This window comes from Pipra filicauda, unplaced genomic scaffold, assembly GCF_003945595.2.
Source record: "Pipra filicauda isolate LSUMZ 115617 unplaced genomic scaffold, ASM394559v2 scaffold24_size8852520_pilon, whole genome shotgun sequence".
Classification (NCBI taxonomy): domain Eukaryota; kingdom Metazoa; phylum Chordata; class Aves; order Passeriformes; family Pipridae; genus Pipra; species Pipra filicauda.
In genome coordinates, this window is record NW_024104365.1 from 8,153,154 (window position 1) to 8,173,288 (window position 20,135).

General features: G+C 43.3%; 1 protein-coding gene across 1 annotated transcript in view; it reads right to left on the reverse strand.

The window, feature by feature from the left end:
- PKHD1 (PKHD1 ciliary IPT domain containing fibrocystin/polyductin) overlaps positions 1 to 17,558 on the reverse strand; it is a 253,982-nt gene extending 236,424 nt beyond the window's left edge. The window contains exons 1-12 of the mRNA XM_027738336.2: positions 17,507 to 17,558; positions 16,353 to 16,430; positions 14,410 to 14,554; positions 13,326 to 13,425; positions 10,612 to 10,669; positions 8,915 to 8,993; positions 6,662 to 6,736; positions 5,201 to 5,265; positions 4,568 to 4,607; positions 3,920 to 3,990; positions 1,789 to 1,890; positions 850 to 945 (exon numbers count right to left, since the gene is read on the reverse strand). Of these exons, the coding sequence (XP_027594137.2) occupies positions 850 to 945; positions 1,789 to 1,890; positions 3,920 to 3,990; positions 4,568 to 4,607; positions 5,201 to 5,265; positions 6,662 to 6,736; positions 8,915 to 8,993; positions 10,612 to 10,669; positions 13,326 to 13,425; positions 14,410 to 14,554; positions 16,353 to 16,430; positions 17,507 to 17,558 (961 nt within the window). The remainder of the gene's footprint in view (positions 1 to 849; positions 946 to 1,788; positions 1,891 to 3,919; positions 3,991 to 4,567; positions 4,608 to 5,200; positions 5,266 to 6,661; positions 6,737 to 8,914; positions 8,994 to 10,611; positions 10,670 to 13,325; positions 13,426 to 14,409; positions 14,555 to 16,352; positions 16,431 to 17,506) is intronic.
- Positions 17,559 to 20,135: the final 2,577 nt, after the last annotated feature.

Sequence of the window (20,135 nt, forward strand, 5' to 3'; positions counted from 1 at the left end):
TATTGAGATGACCCACAGCTAAAATTAGGTAAATCTCTCTTTATGCACAATAATTTTCTACTGCAGTGCTCCACTCAAGCAGCATCCCCAGAAACCTCTGCAGCAGCTCTAGTTCAGCTATCCTTCCTCTAAATATTATCCGTACTTTTTTCCCCTCATTTTCCACAGCCCTGCTCACCAGTCTGACTTTCCTCCCATCATCACCTGTCTGCACGTGGGGGGCTGAGCTCTTCACCCTGCTTTTCCTGGCTACAGAATCATAGAATGGGTTGGGTTGGAAGGGACCAGTAAAGGTTATTTAGCCCAACCCCTCTGCAATGAGCGGGAACATCTCCAACTAGATCGGGTTGCTCAGTGCTCCATCCAAACTGGCCTTCAATGTTTTCCAGGAATGAAGCCACCACTTCTCTGGGCAACCTGTGCTGGGGCCTCACCACCTTCACTGTAAAAGATATCTTTCTTAGAACTAATTTAAATCGACCCCCTTTTAGTTTAAAACCATCACTCCCCATCCTATCACTACAGTCCCTACTAAAATTTTATCCCCATCTTTCTTATAATCCCCCTTTAGGCACTGGAAGGGGCTCTCAGGTCTCCCCAGAGTCTTCTCTTCTCCGGGTTGAACACCCCCAGCTCTCTCATCAGTCTTTCCTCATAGAGGAGGTGCTCCAGCCCTTTGCTCATTGTAGCCCCTTTCCCTATCAAACCATGAAGAAACTGGTCTAATGTTGAAGCGGACAGTGTTCTGGAAAGCTCTGTTTCTTGATTGCATTCATCACCAAATGATTTTTGCCCTGCATTTCCACATGTGTTTCCTTGTTTGGACCTTCAGTTATTTGAACACCATACCTGGCTGGGGGGCACCAATTCTCCTGTTCTTGCCTACAGGCTCAATGGTGCATCTGATTTGTTGGGGAGAGACATGCTTGACTTTACAGGGGACACCTGTGAGAAAGAAAAGGAGACAAATGTACTGTATGAGACTTGGAAACACAGCTGAGCTGTAGCATGACCCCATCTTAGAATCATAGAACTGCTTGGGTGGGAAAGGACCTTTAAAGATTGTATAGTCCAACTCCTGCCATGGGCAGGGACAACTTCGATGAGATGAGGTTCCTCAAAGTCCCATCCAACCTGGTCTCAAACACTTCCAGGGATGGGGCAGCCACAGCTTCTCTTGGCAACCTGTGACATGGCCTCACCACCCTCATTGTATAAAAATTTCTTCCTAATATCACATCTAACCCTGTCCCCTGGCAGTGGGAAGCCATTCCCCCCTGTCCTGTCACTCCAGGCCTTTGTCCCAAGTCCCTCTCCAGCTCTCTTGGAGCCCCTTTAGGCACTGGAAAGGGCCCCCAGGTCTCCTTGGATCCTTCTCTTCTCCGGGTGAACACCCCCAGTTCTCCCAGCCTGTCTCCAGAGCAGAGGGGCTCCAGCCCTCAGAGCATCTTTGTGGCCTCGTCTGAACCTGCTCCAAGAGGTCCATGTCTTTCCTATGTTAAGGACTCCTGAACTGGATGTGCTATTTTGGGTGGGGTCTCACAAGGCTGAAGGAAGGGACAGAATACCCTGCCTCAACTTTGTTTCTGAATGGGATTAACAATTCTCTAGAAGCCTGGGCTGGTACTACCAGCAAGCAAAAGAGTTCATGCCCGCAGTCAGAATAACTGGAGCTTCCTGAAGGTGATTCCTACAACTTCCACACTGTTATCACTAAACATTCCTTGGGTTTTGTGTTCAGGGCCATGATCACTGTGTTGAAAAACAAGTATTTCACATTTCTCTCACCTGCAGCAGTGACCTGCACCGGTTCCTCAAAGAAATCCCCCGTGACAGTGAGATCAGTGCCCCCTCCAAGGCTCCCTCCAGCTGGGAACACGGAGGCTATCTCTGCAGGGGAAGGAAAAGGGGGATCTGAAAACAAGCATTGGAAAATTAACCCCAGCCCTATTTCTGTGAAAGCCTGCAGTGCACTTGCACTGTTTCCAGCCAGAGCAGCTCCTGTGAATGAAACCAATATCTCACTGATCCTTCCCGGGCATTTGACAGCCGCTGGGACTACACCAGGAATGAACAACACGGAGAACTTGGCTGCATGACAGGAGAAACACTGCAGTACTTGGGCTGTTACTTGGCAGTGGCTGCATCTGTCACGCTCAGATTGCAAACTGGTCTATCCTGTGCTATTGAGGAGCTCTGAAGAAAAAAAAAAAAAAAAAGATGGAATTAAAACAGTTTTAATCCTTTTGACCTCTTCTGACTCACTTCTCAATTTAACCCATAGGTTTAAATGTTACCACACTTTCCAATCATCTGACATCTAAGTGTCCACTTCATGACTATGAGATTCTTTCAGGATTTTATCTGCTGCAGTCATGTCCCTCCACACTGGAAAACTGTTTTTCCCTTTGATGACATTTTATCAATTTGGACTCAGATTGTCTTAGTTTAACCACCCAGCTGTACTTGTCTAGATCTGAAAAAAAATAAAAAAGACTAATAAAAACTGGTGAGGGATGCTGATCTATATCTGCTTTTTCATTGTTAAATCTGTTGCTTAATCTTTGATTTTACAATATTGACTACTGGCTAGCACAGTACAGTCTACTGGATAGATCTGGCAGATCTTTCTGCTTGTGCTCTGCCCATAGACAAATTCATACAGTTATTTTAATGTGCCTCAACTTGTAAATAACGACATTCAATTATCCTCCTTTACAAAGTGTTTTCAATTTATGGATGAAACAAGCAGTATGTTATAAACAATATACAAAACATAGACATGTATTGGCTACATGGGGCTTTTTATACAAAAAAAGCTTTTGTTAACTCTTGAACCAAGATTCTCAGATGCAGCTCATAAGGTATTAATGCATTTATTACATCAATTTCAGTGAATTTAATATCAAAAAATTGGTGGCACCTTGCTGGGGACCTCTACAGGTGAACCAAGTGGTCTTTCAGTGGTTTGGGTTGGAAGGGGCATTAAAGATCATTCCAACCCCCTGCCATGGGCAGGAACACCTTCCACTACACCAGGTTGTTTCAAATCCTGGCCAACCTGGCCTTGGACGTTTCCAGAGATGGGGCAGCCACAGCTTTTCTGGGTAACCTGTGCCAGGGCCTCACTACCCTCACAGTAAACAATTTTCTCGTAACATCCAGTCTAAATCTCTCCTTTTTCAAGTTCAAACCCATTACCCCTTGTCCCATCACTCTGTCCATGTAAATCTTTAGTGCTATTTGCATATGACCATAACCTCAAGCAGATGTTCAGTATTTCATTGCCTCCTGCCTACAATAGAGCTGGAAAAGTCACATGTAGGTTATTTTTAATGAGTCTTAAATCATTTTATAAACTAATGGTGCAGTAAACCTGCCATTCACCACTTATCCAGTACTCAATTCTTGGAGTGGCTGAACATCATCTCCTTGTTGCTGATGTGCAAGTTATCTCAAGTTCTACATTTCTAAAATCTCAACCCTATCAAACACAGAGTGATTTACAGGGCAGAAGTTTCTGTAGGTGCAAAATCTCAAGTCTACAACTGATCTGATAAGAAAAGGAAGAACAATAAAGCAACATCATTCCAAGCCATGCCATACTGCTGTTCTGTGGCTGGCTTTCTTAGGTTAGGCTGCCCAAAACAGAGTCAAACATATCCCTGTCCAAGAGGAACACTAAGTCACTGGGGATGTTAGAGGCAGCACACCCCACCTTAGCACATAAATCTGCTTATCTTGAAATTTTTGATCTGCAGCTTTTGGCTTAGTCAAACCCATACCAGAGGAGTGGCACTGCAAGATGAGGACACAACAGGATTGCATCCCTGGGAAAAGCAACAGGGAGAAGTCCTTTCCTAGACCACGCCAGCACTTCCAGAAAACGCTGCAGCAGTGAGGGGGATCATTGTAATACCTGAATGTGTTTGATACAGGAAAAGCTCCTGTTTGGCACTGATGAGCCAAGAACCTTTGTGTACTACTGACCTGCAAGAGAGAGAAAATGCCTGAATGATCCTTGGCCATTTAAGTTAAAGCAGACCTTCATTTAGCAGAGCTGGCCACTCACTCTCCAGAGGAACAGTGGGACATTTCTACAAGATCCAACAACACCTTTCACCAGCACATTGAGGCATTGACTCACAAGATCCCATTACACGGTTGAAACACTTTAATAAAGTACTAACACATTGTAAAGTATGTTTTGACACTTTCAGAACCCATTTTCACCTCCTTTTATGGCTAAATTCTTTCCCACTTGGATGAATAGTTAAAAGTGAAGTGAAAGTATTTTATTCAGCTTGGTTTAATAGAATGGTTTGGGTTGGAAGAGACCTTAAAGATCTCATTTTGTTCCGACCCCTTGCCATGAACAGGGACAAATTCCATTACACCAGGTTGCTCCAACCTGTCCTTGGACAATTCCAGGGATGGGGTAGCCACAGCTTCTCTGGGCAACGTGTGCCACCACCCTCACAGCCAAAAATTTCTTCCCAATATCCAACTTGAACCCCCTCCTCCATGCAAAACCAGAGAAAAAGGGAGAAAAGATTCTTTTACTCACTTTCCTTTGTTAAACACTGAGAAGCTGATGTTGTGGGACCCTGGAGGAGAGAAAAGTATAACATGCTTTATGGTAAAACATGAAGTGCATCCTACCAAACCTTGCCCAGGTGTCCTGAGCCCAATTCTCCTCTTCTTTACAACAGTAAGGAAAGTGTATTTTATGTATTTAACTCAGAATATCTTTCCCAAACAAGAACCTTACTGCTCAAAGCCTCCACAAGAAATTAGAAGCTTCTTCAGAGCGCTTGGAAGTGAGGAGAAATGAAAATGGGATCCAACCTGCTAACGGAGAGAAAATACAGGGGAGCACCAAATTTATTCCTCCAAAAAAGCAGTAAAGGGAAGGTCCACCACAGATAAGAAGGATTAAAGTAGTAAACTGAGCAAGGACCCCAAATCACACTACTGCTGTCAGCAGTGTCCATCATGCCATGGCTTCACTTCATGTTCTCCCAGGCTGTGCAGAGGACACAAACCACAGAAGTGGCTGTGTTGAAGGCTGGTAAGCCATGATTTGAAGTTGCTTTTGTGGGCTCAACCCTGAGCCATATTCTTTGGAGGCAGAATAGAAACTATCCTCTGGAGCTGCAGGAACGGCAGAAACCCACGATTTTTACCCCTTTTCACCAACCTATGTGGTTTCCTTCCACCCGGCACTGCAAGGTCCCCAGTCCATCCTCTGCCCGAATGGGATAACTGTGGAGAGACAAAGGACTTTGCTGAGTCTTGAGAGCTAAAAGAGCAAAATACAGGGAGAATCATCTAAACAATAGGTGTATAAGCCCACATCTTCTAAGATAGTCCTGCTTGGCTTCATTTAGAAACAAAGGAGAGAAACTGGTGAAATGGAAGAGGAACAACCCACTGATGATCGAGAGTTCAGCAGATTAGGAGTGTGTCTCTCAGCAGCACAGTGCTCCAGCTTGACCCCCTTAAATCTATTCCCAGAATCTGAGCCTGTTGGTGGCCTTCAGAACCCCCATTTGAAATAAAAAGCTGGGCAGGGACAAGTGTGGGTACGGGGCAGAATGAACAGGAGGACAAAAGCACTGCCCCTCTACTTGCTCCTCTGTAGGTCCCTAAGGTGTAAGAAGGAGCAGGTAGCAATTAAACCAGATACAATGGCATTACATCAGCCTTCAGGAGTCGTGGAATGTTGGATGTACCATCATCAATTCACATTTTCATTTAAGTTCTCCTCTTGGGAGCCAGGAAGAATTTTACACTGCAATAAGGGAGTCCAGTGAGGACCCCAGGAGGCTTAGGACAGACTTCCATGAGAGGAGGTTTTTCCCCTGGTTCCCTGTTAAAGTACCCTCCTCCTTTTCCAGGGCTCACAAGCACTGTAAGAAGTGCATCACTCATAAAAGAAACGCTGCTGCAGAGCCCATGGCTTTGTCCACAATTAACAGAGTGCAAGATCAAGCAGCCTAAAGGGTCTCATGCAACTTACAGTAGACAAGAGTACATGAATTCTCCCTGGAAGCATCCAAGACCAGGTTGGATGGGGTTTGGATTAACCTGGGATAGGGGAAGGTGTCCCTGCCCATGGCAGGGGCTCGAAACTAGATTATCTTTCAGGTTCCTTCCAACCTAAACCATTCTGTGATCCTATTAATACCAAATAATAAACAGTGCTGGGACCCAGGCACCAGAGCCTCTCTGTCCATGCTGTTAAATCCCAAAAGCTACTCGCCAAATTTAGGCTCAGATTAGCTAATCCACCTTTAAAATTAGTGCCTATATAGGACTGAAGACAATGCATTGACCAGGGTCAATAGGTAGCTTGGAAATGGCTACTTTGTTTTAGAGCTTAGAGAGTTGAACAGAACAGATGTGGCCAGGGCAAGGAGTGTCATCTGCAGGCCAGAGAACAGCCCCTGGCCCTGCCAGACTGTGGCTGGAGCCACAGAGAACCAGTAGCCCTCACCCACCCCATCACAGATCCTATGGTCAACTCCCCAGGGTCTCTCTCCATCTCAAGCCAAAGGAGAAGAGTTTCTCCAAAAGCCATGAATTAATTTATTTTTTTGTGCACAAGCTGTGCTGTGCCCTTGCACCAAGATAAACAAAAAATAAATGAAGAACTGACATGCTTCCAGCTTGTCTGTCAGCAAAAGAGCAGAGACTGGTCCATCCATCTGCTTCTGCTGTGAGGGTAGCTGGCCTGGGCAAAAAAAAAAAAACAGGAAAAATGAGACATAAAGCAACATGGAGCTCCACAAATGAAAACGATCCTGTTAAAATCAGCAGCCAACATTTTCAAGTAGGACAGGAATTTCCCCTCACTTTTACAATTTTACACATTTATTAATCTTTTATCTCTTCACCTGCAAAGTGTATTTCCCAAATACTGCAAGAACTGCACCTCTGTAAAGATCATGAGTGTCAGGAACATCTTGGAGACAGCTCTGAATGATCTGATAGCTCCTCCCTGTAGGCAAGGTTGAGCTCCAAGAGGGCTATACTCACCTTTACCTTCCAGAAGCAGCAGGCAGCATCCCTTACAGCAAGTAAATCAAGATGCAGCTCAGCTATTTCTTTTTTTCTTTGAGGAAAAACACTACAATCTCTGCCAGGAATCACCCAAACTCCTAACAGCAAATTTAAATATCCCCACCTTAAAAAACCAATATGGAACAACTTCAACTGAAGAGAAGCAATCAGGCAGGAGGAATAAATTCAGAGTAATTAGCAGAATAAGCAAAGGTTGGCAATTCTTTGAGAATGAAGAGGTAATCATGGGAAATATGTAATTAAAACCTGTTATGTAAACACTCTGTGATGACCCATCCTTCAGAGTGTAGTTTTCTGTGACCAATGCTTCAGAGTGCAGTTTTATGAGGTTTAAATAGAAGACTTTTCTTTTATTAATACAGGTGGCTGATAGTGAGAACCTTTCCTTTTAAGGAAGACTATAAAAAAAGTCAGTGCTGCCAAAAGTATGTTCATCAGCACTGGACCATTGCATCCCACACAAAGCATGGAAAAGGGGGCAGAACACACTTGAAAGTATAAAAACCATTCTCCTTTTTTGCTCCAAATCCCAAATCAGCGTGACTGAAGGACAGACTGCTCTGGTCAAGTCCAAGTCCCCACCTGGTACATATTTCCTAACACACCAAAAATGGGCAAATTATTCATGTGAAGCTCCAAAGGGAACCTGTCTGGAATGCTGAGATTTTGAGGCCATTTCCTTTTGGTGAGGTTAAGCTGTAAATGAGTAATCCAGCAGTGGAGCATGAGGCACGTCCAGCCTGCAGTCACACAGAACAGCCTTTCTTCCCACTGAGCAAAGGTTTCACCAGAGGCAGGTAAAACAATAATTACTATCAAACAAAGGATGCTGATGTGCAGCAGTGCAGGGCTGAGAAATGGGTGCAGCTGATATGGCAGGAATCTGCACTGGAGTTTCATTCATGCTGGCAGAGAATTTAATTAATTAGCAAGGGACATTTCCATTCAGCTTGAGAAGTCATTAAAAAGCATCCAGTGGTTAAGTATCTGCTGCTGCAATTAAAATTTCTAACTAGTGGGAATACACACCTTTCTTGGATTCTGAAATGGTCCTGAAAATGCCAGCACAGTGACTACGGGTTAATAGTTTTTCTATAAAATACTCACCTGGGCTTAGTTCTTCACTGCCACTGACACAAGTGCAAGGAAATAATAAATTAGTACTTGATAACATATCCATACATATGGAAATAGATATGATATGCATCAGGACAGTGTTCATGCTCACTTTGGATTTGCTGTTCTTAAACGGCTGCTGCCCTGAAGTGAGTTTCTTAAATCTACCTACTTTTCTCTGTTACATGTTATCATAGAACAACAAAAAAAAAATCAGAAATCAAACCTTTGAAAACAAGGAAATACCCAGAGAGGGTTTAAAGCAGTGAAAAACAAAGCCTTTTGTCTCAAAATACTTCTCCTTTGTCTTCTGTCTCACTAGAGCATCTGCTTCAAACTAATAGTTTTTTCTAAAAAATGCAAATGGAAAGGGAAAAATTATTTAACTTTTCGATCCTGACATTATTTTAATTAGTTAAATTTTAATTTGCTAGCCAAAATAAAATCTACAGCAACCAGCTGCAATTACAGTACAATTCACACTGAGCTGTGATTGACTGTGCTGCCAGTAAACAAACCAACCAGCTTAATGGACCAGTTGCAATTAGATTAACAAAGTTTGCTGGAGCCCAACTCATGAGCTGCAATAAACCACAAAGGAAGTAAATGGCAATTCTGGGCCAACTGGTTGCAATTTATTGCTGTCGAGGAGGCTGATGGAAGAAATGCCAGTTTACAGGGACTGGGGCAGACACTGCCTGTAGATAATTACCCATCAATATAATCCATGTTGAAGTCGAACGTCTCATATCTTCCAGCGATTGTCTTCCCATAAATCTGTATTAAATTTCCTGTTTAAAAAGGAAATGGAAATTGAAGAGAGCCTTTTAAAAGCAGAGAACTTATTTGCAGATTCTGTGAGCTGAGCAAGAGGAATCCTTGGTCTTTGTGAATTTTACAGAGGTGCCTGCACTGATGACTACTCTCAGCTTCTACTATGGCTCAAGAGACTTCAGACTTATTCATTTTTCCCAAAACACAAGTTTTTGTTTCCCACCAAAAAAAGTTCATTCCCAATTTTTTAGCAGGTCTCCTGTATTTGCACTGAAAAGACATTTTCCTCAACTCCTTTGTTAACTAAACACCACATTCTAACCCGATTCCACTGTAGAACCTCAGGAGACAATCAAATTGACATCACTTGTACATTAGACAGGGTGAAGGTCTAAAGAAGGAGCTCAGCATATCTGTGGCCAGTTGAATCACTCCCAACACTCCATTTACCACACTGTGGGAGAGCTTCATTCAGTCACCTGCACGGGAGTGTCTTACATCAGTTGAGACACCCAATCAAACACCTTTGGGAATAGATATTAGGAAGAAATTCTCCCCTGTGAGGGTGGTGAGGCCCTGGCACAGGCTGCCCACAGAAGCTGTGGCTGCCCCATCCCTGGGAATGTCCAAGGCCAGGTTGGATGGAGCTTAGAGCAACGTGGGATAGTGCAAAGTGTCCCTGTCCATAACTGGGGGTTGGAATGAGACCTGCATTAAGGCCCTTTCCAATCCAATTCTATCTGATCCTGTCCTTCCACTATGGCTCCAGAAGGGAATAAGTCTTCCTAGTCCTGCCTCTACCTGCTCCATGGAGGTCCTTCATGCTCCAAGACATCTGAAATAGCACTAGACAGTGTTGTTCTCATGCTCTTCACTGACCCCACTGGGAGGTCAAACATCCAGTTAACAGATAGAAATCTCCATAAAGACACTGTAAAGCAAGGCATGAGAATCTAGAGCTGAACTACATCTGAAAATAATTGGAAATAAGGGATTGATTTAGATTTAGGAGCATCTCTGTGATCTCATCATTCAAGTGTCTCTCTTCATTCTTAAGAGACCAAAATGTTTTGATTAATCTTTACTTTGGACATGGAACTTTCCATTTTCTCTAATGAAATCTGAAAATATAAAAATTAATAGAAATAGGGAAAAAACCCTTCCATATGCCAGTTAATTGTTCAGACCAAAAACATTGAATGTCTTCTCACAGAACTTTAAAGTCTGATCTAAAGCTCCATTAACCAAAAGGTCTGTATGGTGTTGCAATATGAACACCTAACAGCTAATTCTTCTTAAAACTACTCCTGAATAAACAAGGCATGATGACTCAAGAGTTGGGATGGATTAGACTTATCAATCTACAGAACAACATCATTCTACTCAGGCAGAGTTGGGCTGCAGGAGCCAAGCACCAAATAACTTGGTCACTGTTTGTTCCCCACTTTTGTACCCAGTGCTGCAGACTCTCCCCCCTCAGACAAACCCATTTTCCTGTCCAGAATGAACTTAGACATTAAAATCTGGTGGTGCCCATTTTATTCCCAGCAAGACGGACCTCTCCTAAAGAGGAAGACAGTGTGGAACATCAAATAATGGTTTAAGTGGGCTCCAGCATGAAGAAAGGTCCCATACCTGGAATGCCAGATGGTGGATTGATTTGGTAAACCACAGGCGTCTGCTCAGCAGAGAACTGCAAAGAGACATTTGTAGTTAAATGGAAGTTATTTTCAGTGCATTGTAACATGATCTGATGATGCATTACTCACAACACAGCTGGCAACTGCATTTCAGAGACCTCCACTTCAGATCTGATCTTTGAAGCAGAGTCCTGCTCCAGGAAGGGAGTAAGGAGAAATATTCCCTTCTTACCTCACCTCCATTCAGAGTATGGGTTACTGCTATTTTTACATCCTCTTTTGTGCCCAAATTGCCCACCCTGGCTTGAGTCAATGTCAGAAGACACACTTTAATACACTACAAAGTTTCCAAGTCATACTTTATCTAAAGTTAAAACTTGCATTTTATCCTGCATTACGGCACCATTTTTCTTCCCAAGAGTATATACTTAAAAAGTATTTATTTATCACAGAAGTTAAATATTTCAACCACCCCTTAGCAAGTTTTTTTGGTACCCTAAAGCTGTGGAGCAGTGAAAGAGCTTGTATTGGCCCATCTTAATGTAGTGTAGTACAACAGATATGTCTTTGGGAAAGAACTACCTTGGACTCTGAGGGAAAAAAGCCTTGAAGATTGTGTCCAACCATTAATCTAACACTGCCAAATCCACTAAACCATGTTCCCAAGTACCACATCTACACATCTTTTAAATCCCTCCAGGAATGGTGACTCCCCAACTTCCCTGATGTTTGACAATCATTTTGAGTAAGAAATTTTCCTTAATATCCAATTTAAGCCTCCCCTGGTGCAACTTGAGGCAATTTCCTTGTCCTGTGTCTTGTAAATGGGGAGAGGAGGCCAAACCCCACCTGGCTCCAACCTCCTTTCAGGGAGTTGTAGAGAGTGAGAAGGTTCCCCCTGAGCCTCCTTTTCTCCAGGTTAAGCCCCCTCAGTCACTCATCATCAGACTTGTGCTCCAGGCCCTTCCATTGCCCGTTTTTCTGGATATGTTCATCTATGATCCCTGGCACTTAGAGATGCTGCTGACAGCCCAATAAATGGCACGACAAACCTCATTTGCTAAATTAAATTGAAGACACCATTGCATTATTGTGGTTTTTTTCCAAGCTTTCCTTAAACCATTCCCTTTCAGAGCTCAATCTCTGCCTTCTCTCCTCCTCATGATCATGTTAAAAATGAATGAGTAGCCACCAACTCCCTCCAGCAATGGCCACTTCTGGGAAGCAAAGGCAACATCACATCATACCCCAGGCTAGAGATGATGGGGAAAAAGAAGCCAAAACCAGCATGAAACTGGGGCCACTGGCTGACACAAGTCTTTTGAGCTGCTCAGACTTGTTGCTGCCTGCAGCGGCCTTTTTCAGCCTAATGTGGAGGCAAAATTAATTTTTAATTCTCATAGCTCCCAGGTCCCGGTCCCAAAACAAAGAGACACACTGTGTTTTATTTAGCTTGGAATGTGCCTCATTAACAGCATCCCCTGGTGATTTTTCATCAACTCTCTAAGCCAGCTGAAACACCCAGTGACTCTTCAGCTTTAACGTGCAATTTTCTGAGAACACTGGGCTCTCCTGCTCGATACTCACAGTCAGCTCAGAGGTGGGATGTGACTTTCAAACACAACAGGCCTCATCCCAAAACACGCAATCATGGTTAAGGATTCTGTCCTGTGTGAGATCATGGAATGGTTTGGGTTAGAAGGGACCTTAAAGATTATCTCATTCCAACCCCTAGCCATGAGCAGGGACACCTTCCACTAGACCAGGTTGCTCAGAGCCCCCGTCTAACCTGGCCTTGAACACTTCCAGGGATGGGGCAGCCACAGCTCCTCTGGGTAACCTGTGCCAGGGTCTCATCACCCTCACAGTAAAAAGTTCTTTTTTATATCTAGTCTAAATTTACCTTTTTTTTCAGTTTGAAGTCATTCCTCCTTGTCCTGTCACTCCAGGCCTTTGTCCAAAGTCCTCTCCACCTCTCTTGGAACCCCTTTAGGTACCGGAAGGGGCTCTAAAGTCTCCCGGGATCTTTCTCTTCTCCAGATTGAATGCCCCCAGCTCTCCCAGCCTGTCTGCAGAACAAAGGGGCTCCAGCCCTTGGAGCATTTTCATGGCCTCCTCTGGATTCACTCCAGCAGCTCCATGTCCTACTTATATTGGGGTCCCAGAGTTTGATGTGGTACTCCAGGTGGGGTCTCATGAGAGTAGAGTAAGCTCTCTGAGCTACATCCCTTATGGCCAGTAATGCATATCTGGACCACACTGTCTATGTGCAGAGTTTGTGCTTCAACAGAAATTTCTAAACCTGTCTTCAGGTTTCTCCTTTAAAATTAAAGTCACTTCCCTTAACGTGCTGGTCATGATTCTCTTCTCTCTCATATGCTGTAGATCTGGTTGCATGTCAGGACAAGAAACTGGGATGCTCCTTCTGTCCTTTAAAACTCGATGCATCAAGGTACTCATCAGTGGCACTGGGTAGACCAGGCCTGTTCAAGGCCAGGTTAGAGGAGACTTGAAGCAACTTGGTCAAGTGGAAGGTGCCCCTGCCCATGGTAGGAATGATCATTAAAGATGATCTTTAATGTCCCTTCCAACATTAACCATTCTATGATTTAATTATTTGAACATATTGCCTGTGACACAATGTCTGCAGTTGGACTCCCTCCAATACCTTGAATCCTTTATCATCACTTCTATGTGATTGGTGATTACCTTGAAAGAATAATTCTCTTTCTCCAGCCCAGTCAGGTTGTTAATCACACATCCTTTAAAGATCACCTCCACGTAGTACAAACCCTCCTGGGGTGAAGATCTAGGTGGAAGAGAATGTGTTATATTGTATTACTTTTATTGACTTTGTGTTAATTTTTTTAAGAAATGCGAGGTCCTTCACAGGGTCTCCATTCCTACCAGACCCAATGGGGCTTCAATAGAGCAAAGCAAATTTATACTGTCAACCCAAACTTCACACATGTGAACCCAAACTCTAAAACAACAATTTAAAATAAATGTGGAGTCACAGCAAGAAATCACAGTTAAGTGCAGAAGGTGACAGGACCACATCAGAACTCTACCCAAATTATATGTTAATGCAAAACACAAACATGTTCATCAGACATGCACGAACGATAATTGGTATTCATTAGTAATGAAATGACCCAGGGCTGCCTGGATCTGCAGGGCATCTTGATCCTGGTCGGTAAATTAATGCTGCATCCTTAATGCACACAGTTTCTCAGCACAGTTAATTCTCAGAATTAACTCCCAGCCAAATTACAGCAGCAAGAGATGAATGAGCCCCATTAGGGTCCCTTCTACAGCCTCCAGACACCCCAGTCTTCCAGTCAAGCAACCCTTTTCTAAAGTTATGACAGGACAGAAAACAGGCACCTTAGACTGCCCAGTTGATGCTTGAAATCATATTTATTTCCTGCTCTACTCATAACCTCTCCCTATGATCTTAAATAGGCTGAGGATACCAAAACCCAGTAAAATCTCCACCAGGATTTTCTTAGTTGTTTTGTGTCTGAGAATTAGATATCTACAAACCTCTGAAGGTCTGAGTCTACACTGTCCCAGAAGCCTCGACAAGACCCTCATGCTAAATAGCCTCATGCTTTATTAAGTTGAAACAAGAATAAATGCAGCACACCTTAGGAGATGCTCAGGTGTGGGCACTGTAGGAGAAAAAGGAATTCTTTCAACTCCTAAACTGCCTGTACAGACACTGAAAGAAAATGAGGATCCTACCAGACAAACATCAAGGTCTCACCCACAGTACAGTCATGGATCATACCTTGTTCTGCATCTTATAGTGTGTAAGTCAAAATACAGAGGAGAGACATCACAGAGCAACCTGGGCAGGTCTGGATTCACCAGGGACACCTCCAGCTGGGACATACTGGCTGGAGAGACAGATTCTATCTTGTGGGATGCTGAGCCTAAGTAATAAAGTCAATCAGAAGAGCTCTGTGAGGACAGGATCACTCACATTAAGACACACGATAAATATTTTTCAGTATGCAACCCAGCTTCTCTAGGAATTATGTTTAGAGCCCTCGATCAGGCTTTTTAAAATCATGCTTGTGTGATTTTCTGTTTCTGTGGTTTAACCCCAGCCAAGAACTCAGCCCCACACAGCCACTCCCTCACCTTCCCCCTGATGGGACAAGGGAGAAAATTGGAAGGGTAGAAGTGAGAAAAGTCATGGGTTGAGGTAAAAACAGTTTAATAATTAAAAAGAAAAAATAATAAATTGTAAGGAAAAGAAAAAAAGTAACAAAGAGAGAAGAAAATAAATCCCAAAATGACAATTAATGTAAATGAAAACAATTGCTCACCACAAACTGACCAATGCCCAAACAGTCCCTGATGTTCAGAAAGTTTTATCTGAGCATGAACCACCATGTTTAACTTTTGTAGCATAATCAAACACAACAAGAAATGCAGAAGGCTCACACACAACTCTCCCTTTGCACCATCTTCACAGATGGTTCCCAGTCCACAGACTCACTTTAAATGACAACAGCGGTTTCATGGTTTGCAGCAATCTATACATTTCCTCATGGTTCCAGGAAGGTTTTTCCCCTTCTCCCAAGGCCTGTCTGTTTCCCCCCCAACAAAAAAACCAAACTCTGCTTGAACTGATTTCCCAGCTCTGCCTTCACACAGTGCTGTTGGGGAAACATCTCCCTTGAATTCAGTTGGAAAAGACCTTTAAGATCATTGAGTTCAACTGTTACCTTGGCACTGCCAAGTCTACCACTAAAACATGTCCTCAAATGCCACATCCACATATCTTTTAAAACCCCCTGATGACTCTACCCCTGCCCTGGGCAGCCAGTACCAGGGCTTAACAACCCTTTCCATGAAGAAAATTTCCTAATATCCGTTATAAATCTCCTCTGGCACAACTTGAGGCCCTTTCCTCTTGTCCTCTCCTTGTCACCTGGGAGAAGAAGATCTACCCCCTGAGCTTCAATCTCTTTTCAAGGAGTTGTAAAGACCTGAGTTTCCTTTCTTCCCTCTATTTCATCATCTCTCTGAGAATGCACAATATTCAGACAAAAAGTCTAATACCATTCATTGTAGTTATAAATGATTGAGAGTCAGAATTTGAACAGCTAAACCAAATATACAGCCGGTTAAAAGACCAGCTTTCCTCCCAATGCATCAATATTCATCACTGTGGAAAAATCAAACCTAGCTTTCCACAGCTGATTTTGGGCCCAAATGAGTATGACTTCTCAATTTCTGAGATTTATATTCAGAACTCATGTTTATCATTAGTGTTTTTATTTAAAACTCCAGCACTACAGAACCTATGAAGGGAGGAGATTTTCAGCTCTTCTTCAAAAAAGAAGGATGGCTGGGGAGAAATTTCTAGCTCCACATCTGCAAAAACAAGGTAAAAAATGTTTCTTCTCTTGCTTAGGAAAAAACCTTCAGCCATAGCTTATGAAGTGATAATTTCAAGCTGATTTCATGTTATGAGTGTCACAGCCCACGGCTCTGTTGCTTATGGTTTGTCACTCCAGCCACTAATCTCACAATGGAACTGATTCTCTTTTACTTTTACACCCCTGGAAGTGTTCAAGGCCAGGTTGGAGCAACCTGGTCTAGTGGAAGGTGTCTCTACCCGTGGCAGGGGTTTGGAACGAGACGAGATTTAAGGATCCTTCCAAACCAAACTTTTATGATTCTACTTTGACATATACTTCCTAGGACTTTAAAACTCACCATCCAGAGGAATGGTAATCCAGGTTCCTCCAGCAACACTGCCCTCCTGGGGCTCGATGAGTGATCCCGTGGCTGCCACTGCAAAAACAACCCATCAGGCTGAAGTGTCATGTAAACATCCAAAATACCTCATTCAGCATTAGAGACACTGGTCTGAGAGCTGTCCTCCTGTAATTCCACCCTTCTTCTCATTTCTTCTTCTCAGGCATCCAAATTAGTCATATTGCCCATCCTTTATCCCTCCAGCCATCTCCCCCATTTGATAGTCCTGCTTCCCCTCAGTGGGGTTTTAGTGCCTTCAGGACTTGGTTCACCAAGCTGCAGCTTGAACCTCCTGTCCTCCTCAAGAATTAAAATCAAGATGATGTTTACTAATCCAGCTCTCAAAGAAATGTGTTTGCTGACTTCTGTGCACTAGGCTGCCCACAAAATATAACCTCTTCTGGCTCCACAACAGCCTGTCCAACTCTTTTTTTCTGAAGTCCTCAGGAAAGACACAGAGGCCTGGAAAGAAACTCCTGCTTCACGGTGTTAAGTCTCCTATAACTTGCTATGACCATACCTTTCATAAAGGTATCAAATTCCTGAGATAATTTAGGACTTATTTTGGGTACCCTCATTCTCTGAAGCTAAGAGACGAACCAGTGGCTGGCTTTTTTTTTTTTTTTTTGTAGCCACTGACCAGAATTTTCCAGAAATCATTTTACAGGGATATCTAGTTTGCTGATTAAATTTTAGGGGGTTTCCAGCTTCTTAGCTCTGTCTGGATGCAATCTCAAACATCACTATTGGTCACTGAAACCCAGTATTGGACACCCTTGTATCATGAGCCCTTAATATCAACATGTAAACAGTGGCATATGTATCATCAAGTGAATCAAAACCAATAGGTACGATATGAACTCAGGTAGAACACAGAAAATTAAAAGTTAATTAAAAAATCTACACTGGTTATGGAAATAATGCCATGAAAAAAAAAACCTGATAAGGTGGATAATGTCTGGTATGCTGCATATATCCCATAATATTCAACACCTTTTAGAGATGCTTATCCATGTCAGGATGCAGTTAGTCTGTATCTTATCTGTTGGCACTGGATTTTCCTGGTGTTTTATGACCAGGGTGGTTGGAAACATCACCTCTCCATCACCCACCTGCCAAGAATATCAGCCCAGCGCTCAGAAAAGATGTTCTCCAGGGGTTCATCTTGAACAATGAATGAATAATTCATGAGAGTCTGGCTCCAGAATCATGGCTTGGGGCCTTAGGACCTTCCCTGTAATGTTAAAACAAACCTCACATGAATTCTTTCTTCACAGTGCAAACCTGTGGGAGCAACAGCTGTGAATTATTCTAATAATTAAACAAAATAAACATTTGAGTACTTGTAGACTAGGTCTTACTTGCTGTCATAGCCAGACACATCCCACATTCCCTTTGTAAAGTCCATATCAGGAACTGTTCTACCACTTAAAGACAGACTATCAAATTCTGCTGCCCTCATCCTGAGTTTTGTACTAGTATGGAAAAAAAAATTGGGTGAATTGATTTAGCCAGATTTTTATATAACAAAACCATTTGGGTTGGAAGAGACATTAAAGATCATTTCATTCCAATGTCCCTGCCATGAACAGGGACATCTTCCACTAGACCAGGTTGCTCCAAGCCCATCCGACCTGGTCTTGAACACTCCCAGGGATGGGGCATACTTCTCCTCTATTACTATTACCATAAATATAGTTTTAAAATAATCCATATAATATACATCCACAATCATCAAACCTCAGACAAAAAATCTCCTCAGAGCTGCTGGGTAAGAGCAGGGCTGCACAGGGACGAGCAGTGGAAGAAGGGTGGGATGGTACCTTAAAAAAAATGCAACAGGAGAGTGACACTCTTGGAGGTGAGATGCGGGCAGAAGCTTACATTAGAGCTATGAGAAAAAAACTGCCACCATAAAGCAGCTTCCAAACTTCTATTATTATACCACAAGACCTACTGTAACTACTCTCACTATATTTCTTGCATATTTTAACATCCTGCAATGGTCAGGGTCAGGGTCCAGAGCCCTGGAGCAAGTGAATGTTGCATTTCAAAGCAAGCGCATAAAATATCATTTATATTTAATTTTATTATTCTTATTATGTCTTTTACTGGTATTAGTTACCTTAATCAATTTGTTCTTCTTCCATTCCTCCGATGAATGAAGTGCAGTAGCTCCAGTAGCAGCACAACTGCTCCATCCCTTTGATGCCAGCTCTACCACAATTTTCGGGCTGAGGTTGTGTTACACACTTGGTTCAGTGCTGAAACCCACCAGACAAGTTTCTCAAAAGGCTCAAATCCCGTCACAGACAGCTCAGAGCCCTCCACTGAGTGTGCTTAATCATTAACCTAAGCTGCTTGCTGCTATTAACTGTTTTGTTCCAAAACTGTAATTACCATAACAAGAATAATCTGGAATTGTTCTTCCATTGGTGTATGACTAGATCCTCCAATAAGAGGATCCTCTTTTTTTCCCCACTGCAATGTGACATAAAAACTATCGGAATGGTTTCTTGATATGCTAATATTCAGTCTAGGACTGACTTCCACAGCAAGTGGACTTCAAGGTTCCCTTATATATTCTTAATTCATTTTTTCCATGGCATTCCCAACACTGTTGGCATTTGGTGGGAATGCCCAAAGGGTGTTTAGATCCCTTTCCACATCTCAAGTACCTAGTCCCCTGCAGATCCTTTACCATCCACTGTGGAAAAGAGGGCAGTGGACTTACACAGGGTTATCTCTCATCCCATGGAGAAACTGGGCTGCAGGGACAACTCAACTCAGCCCACCTCAGACACTGAATAGTATCTCTACTCCCACCTCTGCACTCCTCTGTTTGAAGCCCAGATGGATTTAGTTGGAGTCACCAGATGGGTTGCTGAGCCCCTGAGCTTCCATGGATGCCTTCATGGAAGTTTCCACTGAAATTGGGAGGAAGCTCTCAAACCCCACAGCATAACTGAAGTTTAATGAGTTACCATGAACCAAACAACAGTAGCACATATTCATCCTCTTACCTCATCCCCAAAGAGAGGTGAAACAGGATTGCTTGTTCTTCCTCAACCTTGATTCAGAGACACAGCGGCACGAAGTCACGGGCAATCAACCCCCAGTTGCTCTGGAGCTCTGCCCAGCAGTGGAACCAGTTGTGTGTGGTTTATTCTTAGGCCAAGCCCTAATGTCTCAGCTACATGTGGCCAATGATTACAGGAACCCAATGCAAGTTAACCCCATCCTGCTCAATAATCTACACTCAGTTTACTCATTAGCTGGGATTACAGTGGAAACACGATGAGAAGAAAGAGTGAACTTGAGGGAATTCTCAAACAAAAAGGTAGTGCCAAAGAAGAGACAGTTCAAAGATGACAACTTAAGCACAGCAGAGAAAGCCAGATGCTGGTAACAGGGTCCACTGACAGAACTAAATGAGAGGATGGACCAGGTCCAGGATCCCTCTGGGGCAACCTTTCAGGAGCAAGAGGAGACAAGGTTGGAGGCTCAACTTCAACATGGACCCATGATCCAGCTAGAAGGCAGGATCAGGGATAAGGCTGAGGACCAGTATTCCTGTAACACAGCTCAGGGAGGGAGGGAGGGAGGGAGCACAGGCCCACAGCTGAGGTTAAATAGGTCTCCTGATCCATGGACAGGGTATGCTTGGGGGTCCCAGGTGAGGCTGATCAGGGCTATTATGGCTCATTGCTGCTCTCAGTGCCCTGACACTGCTGCTTTCAA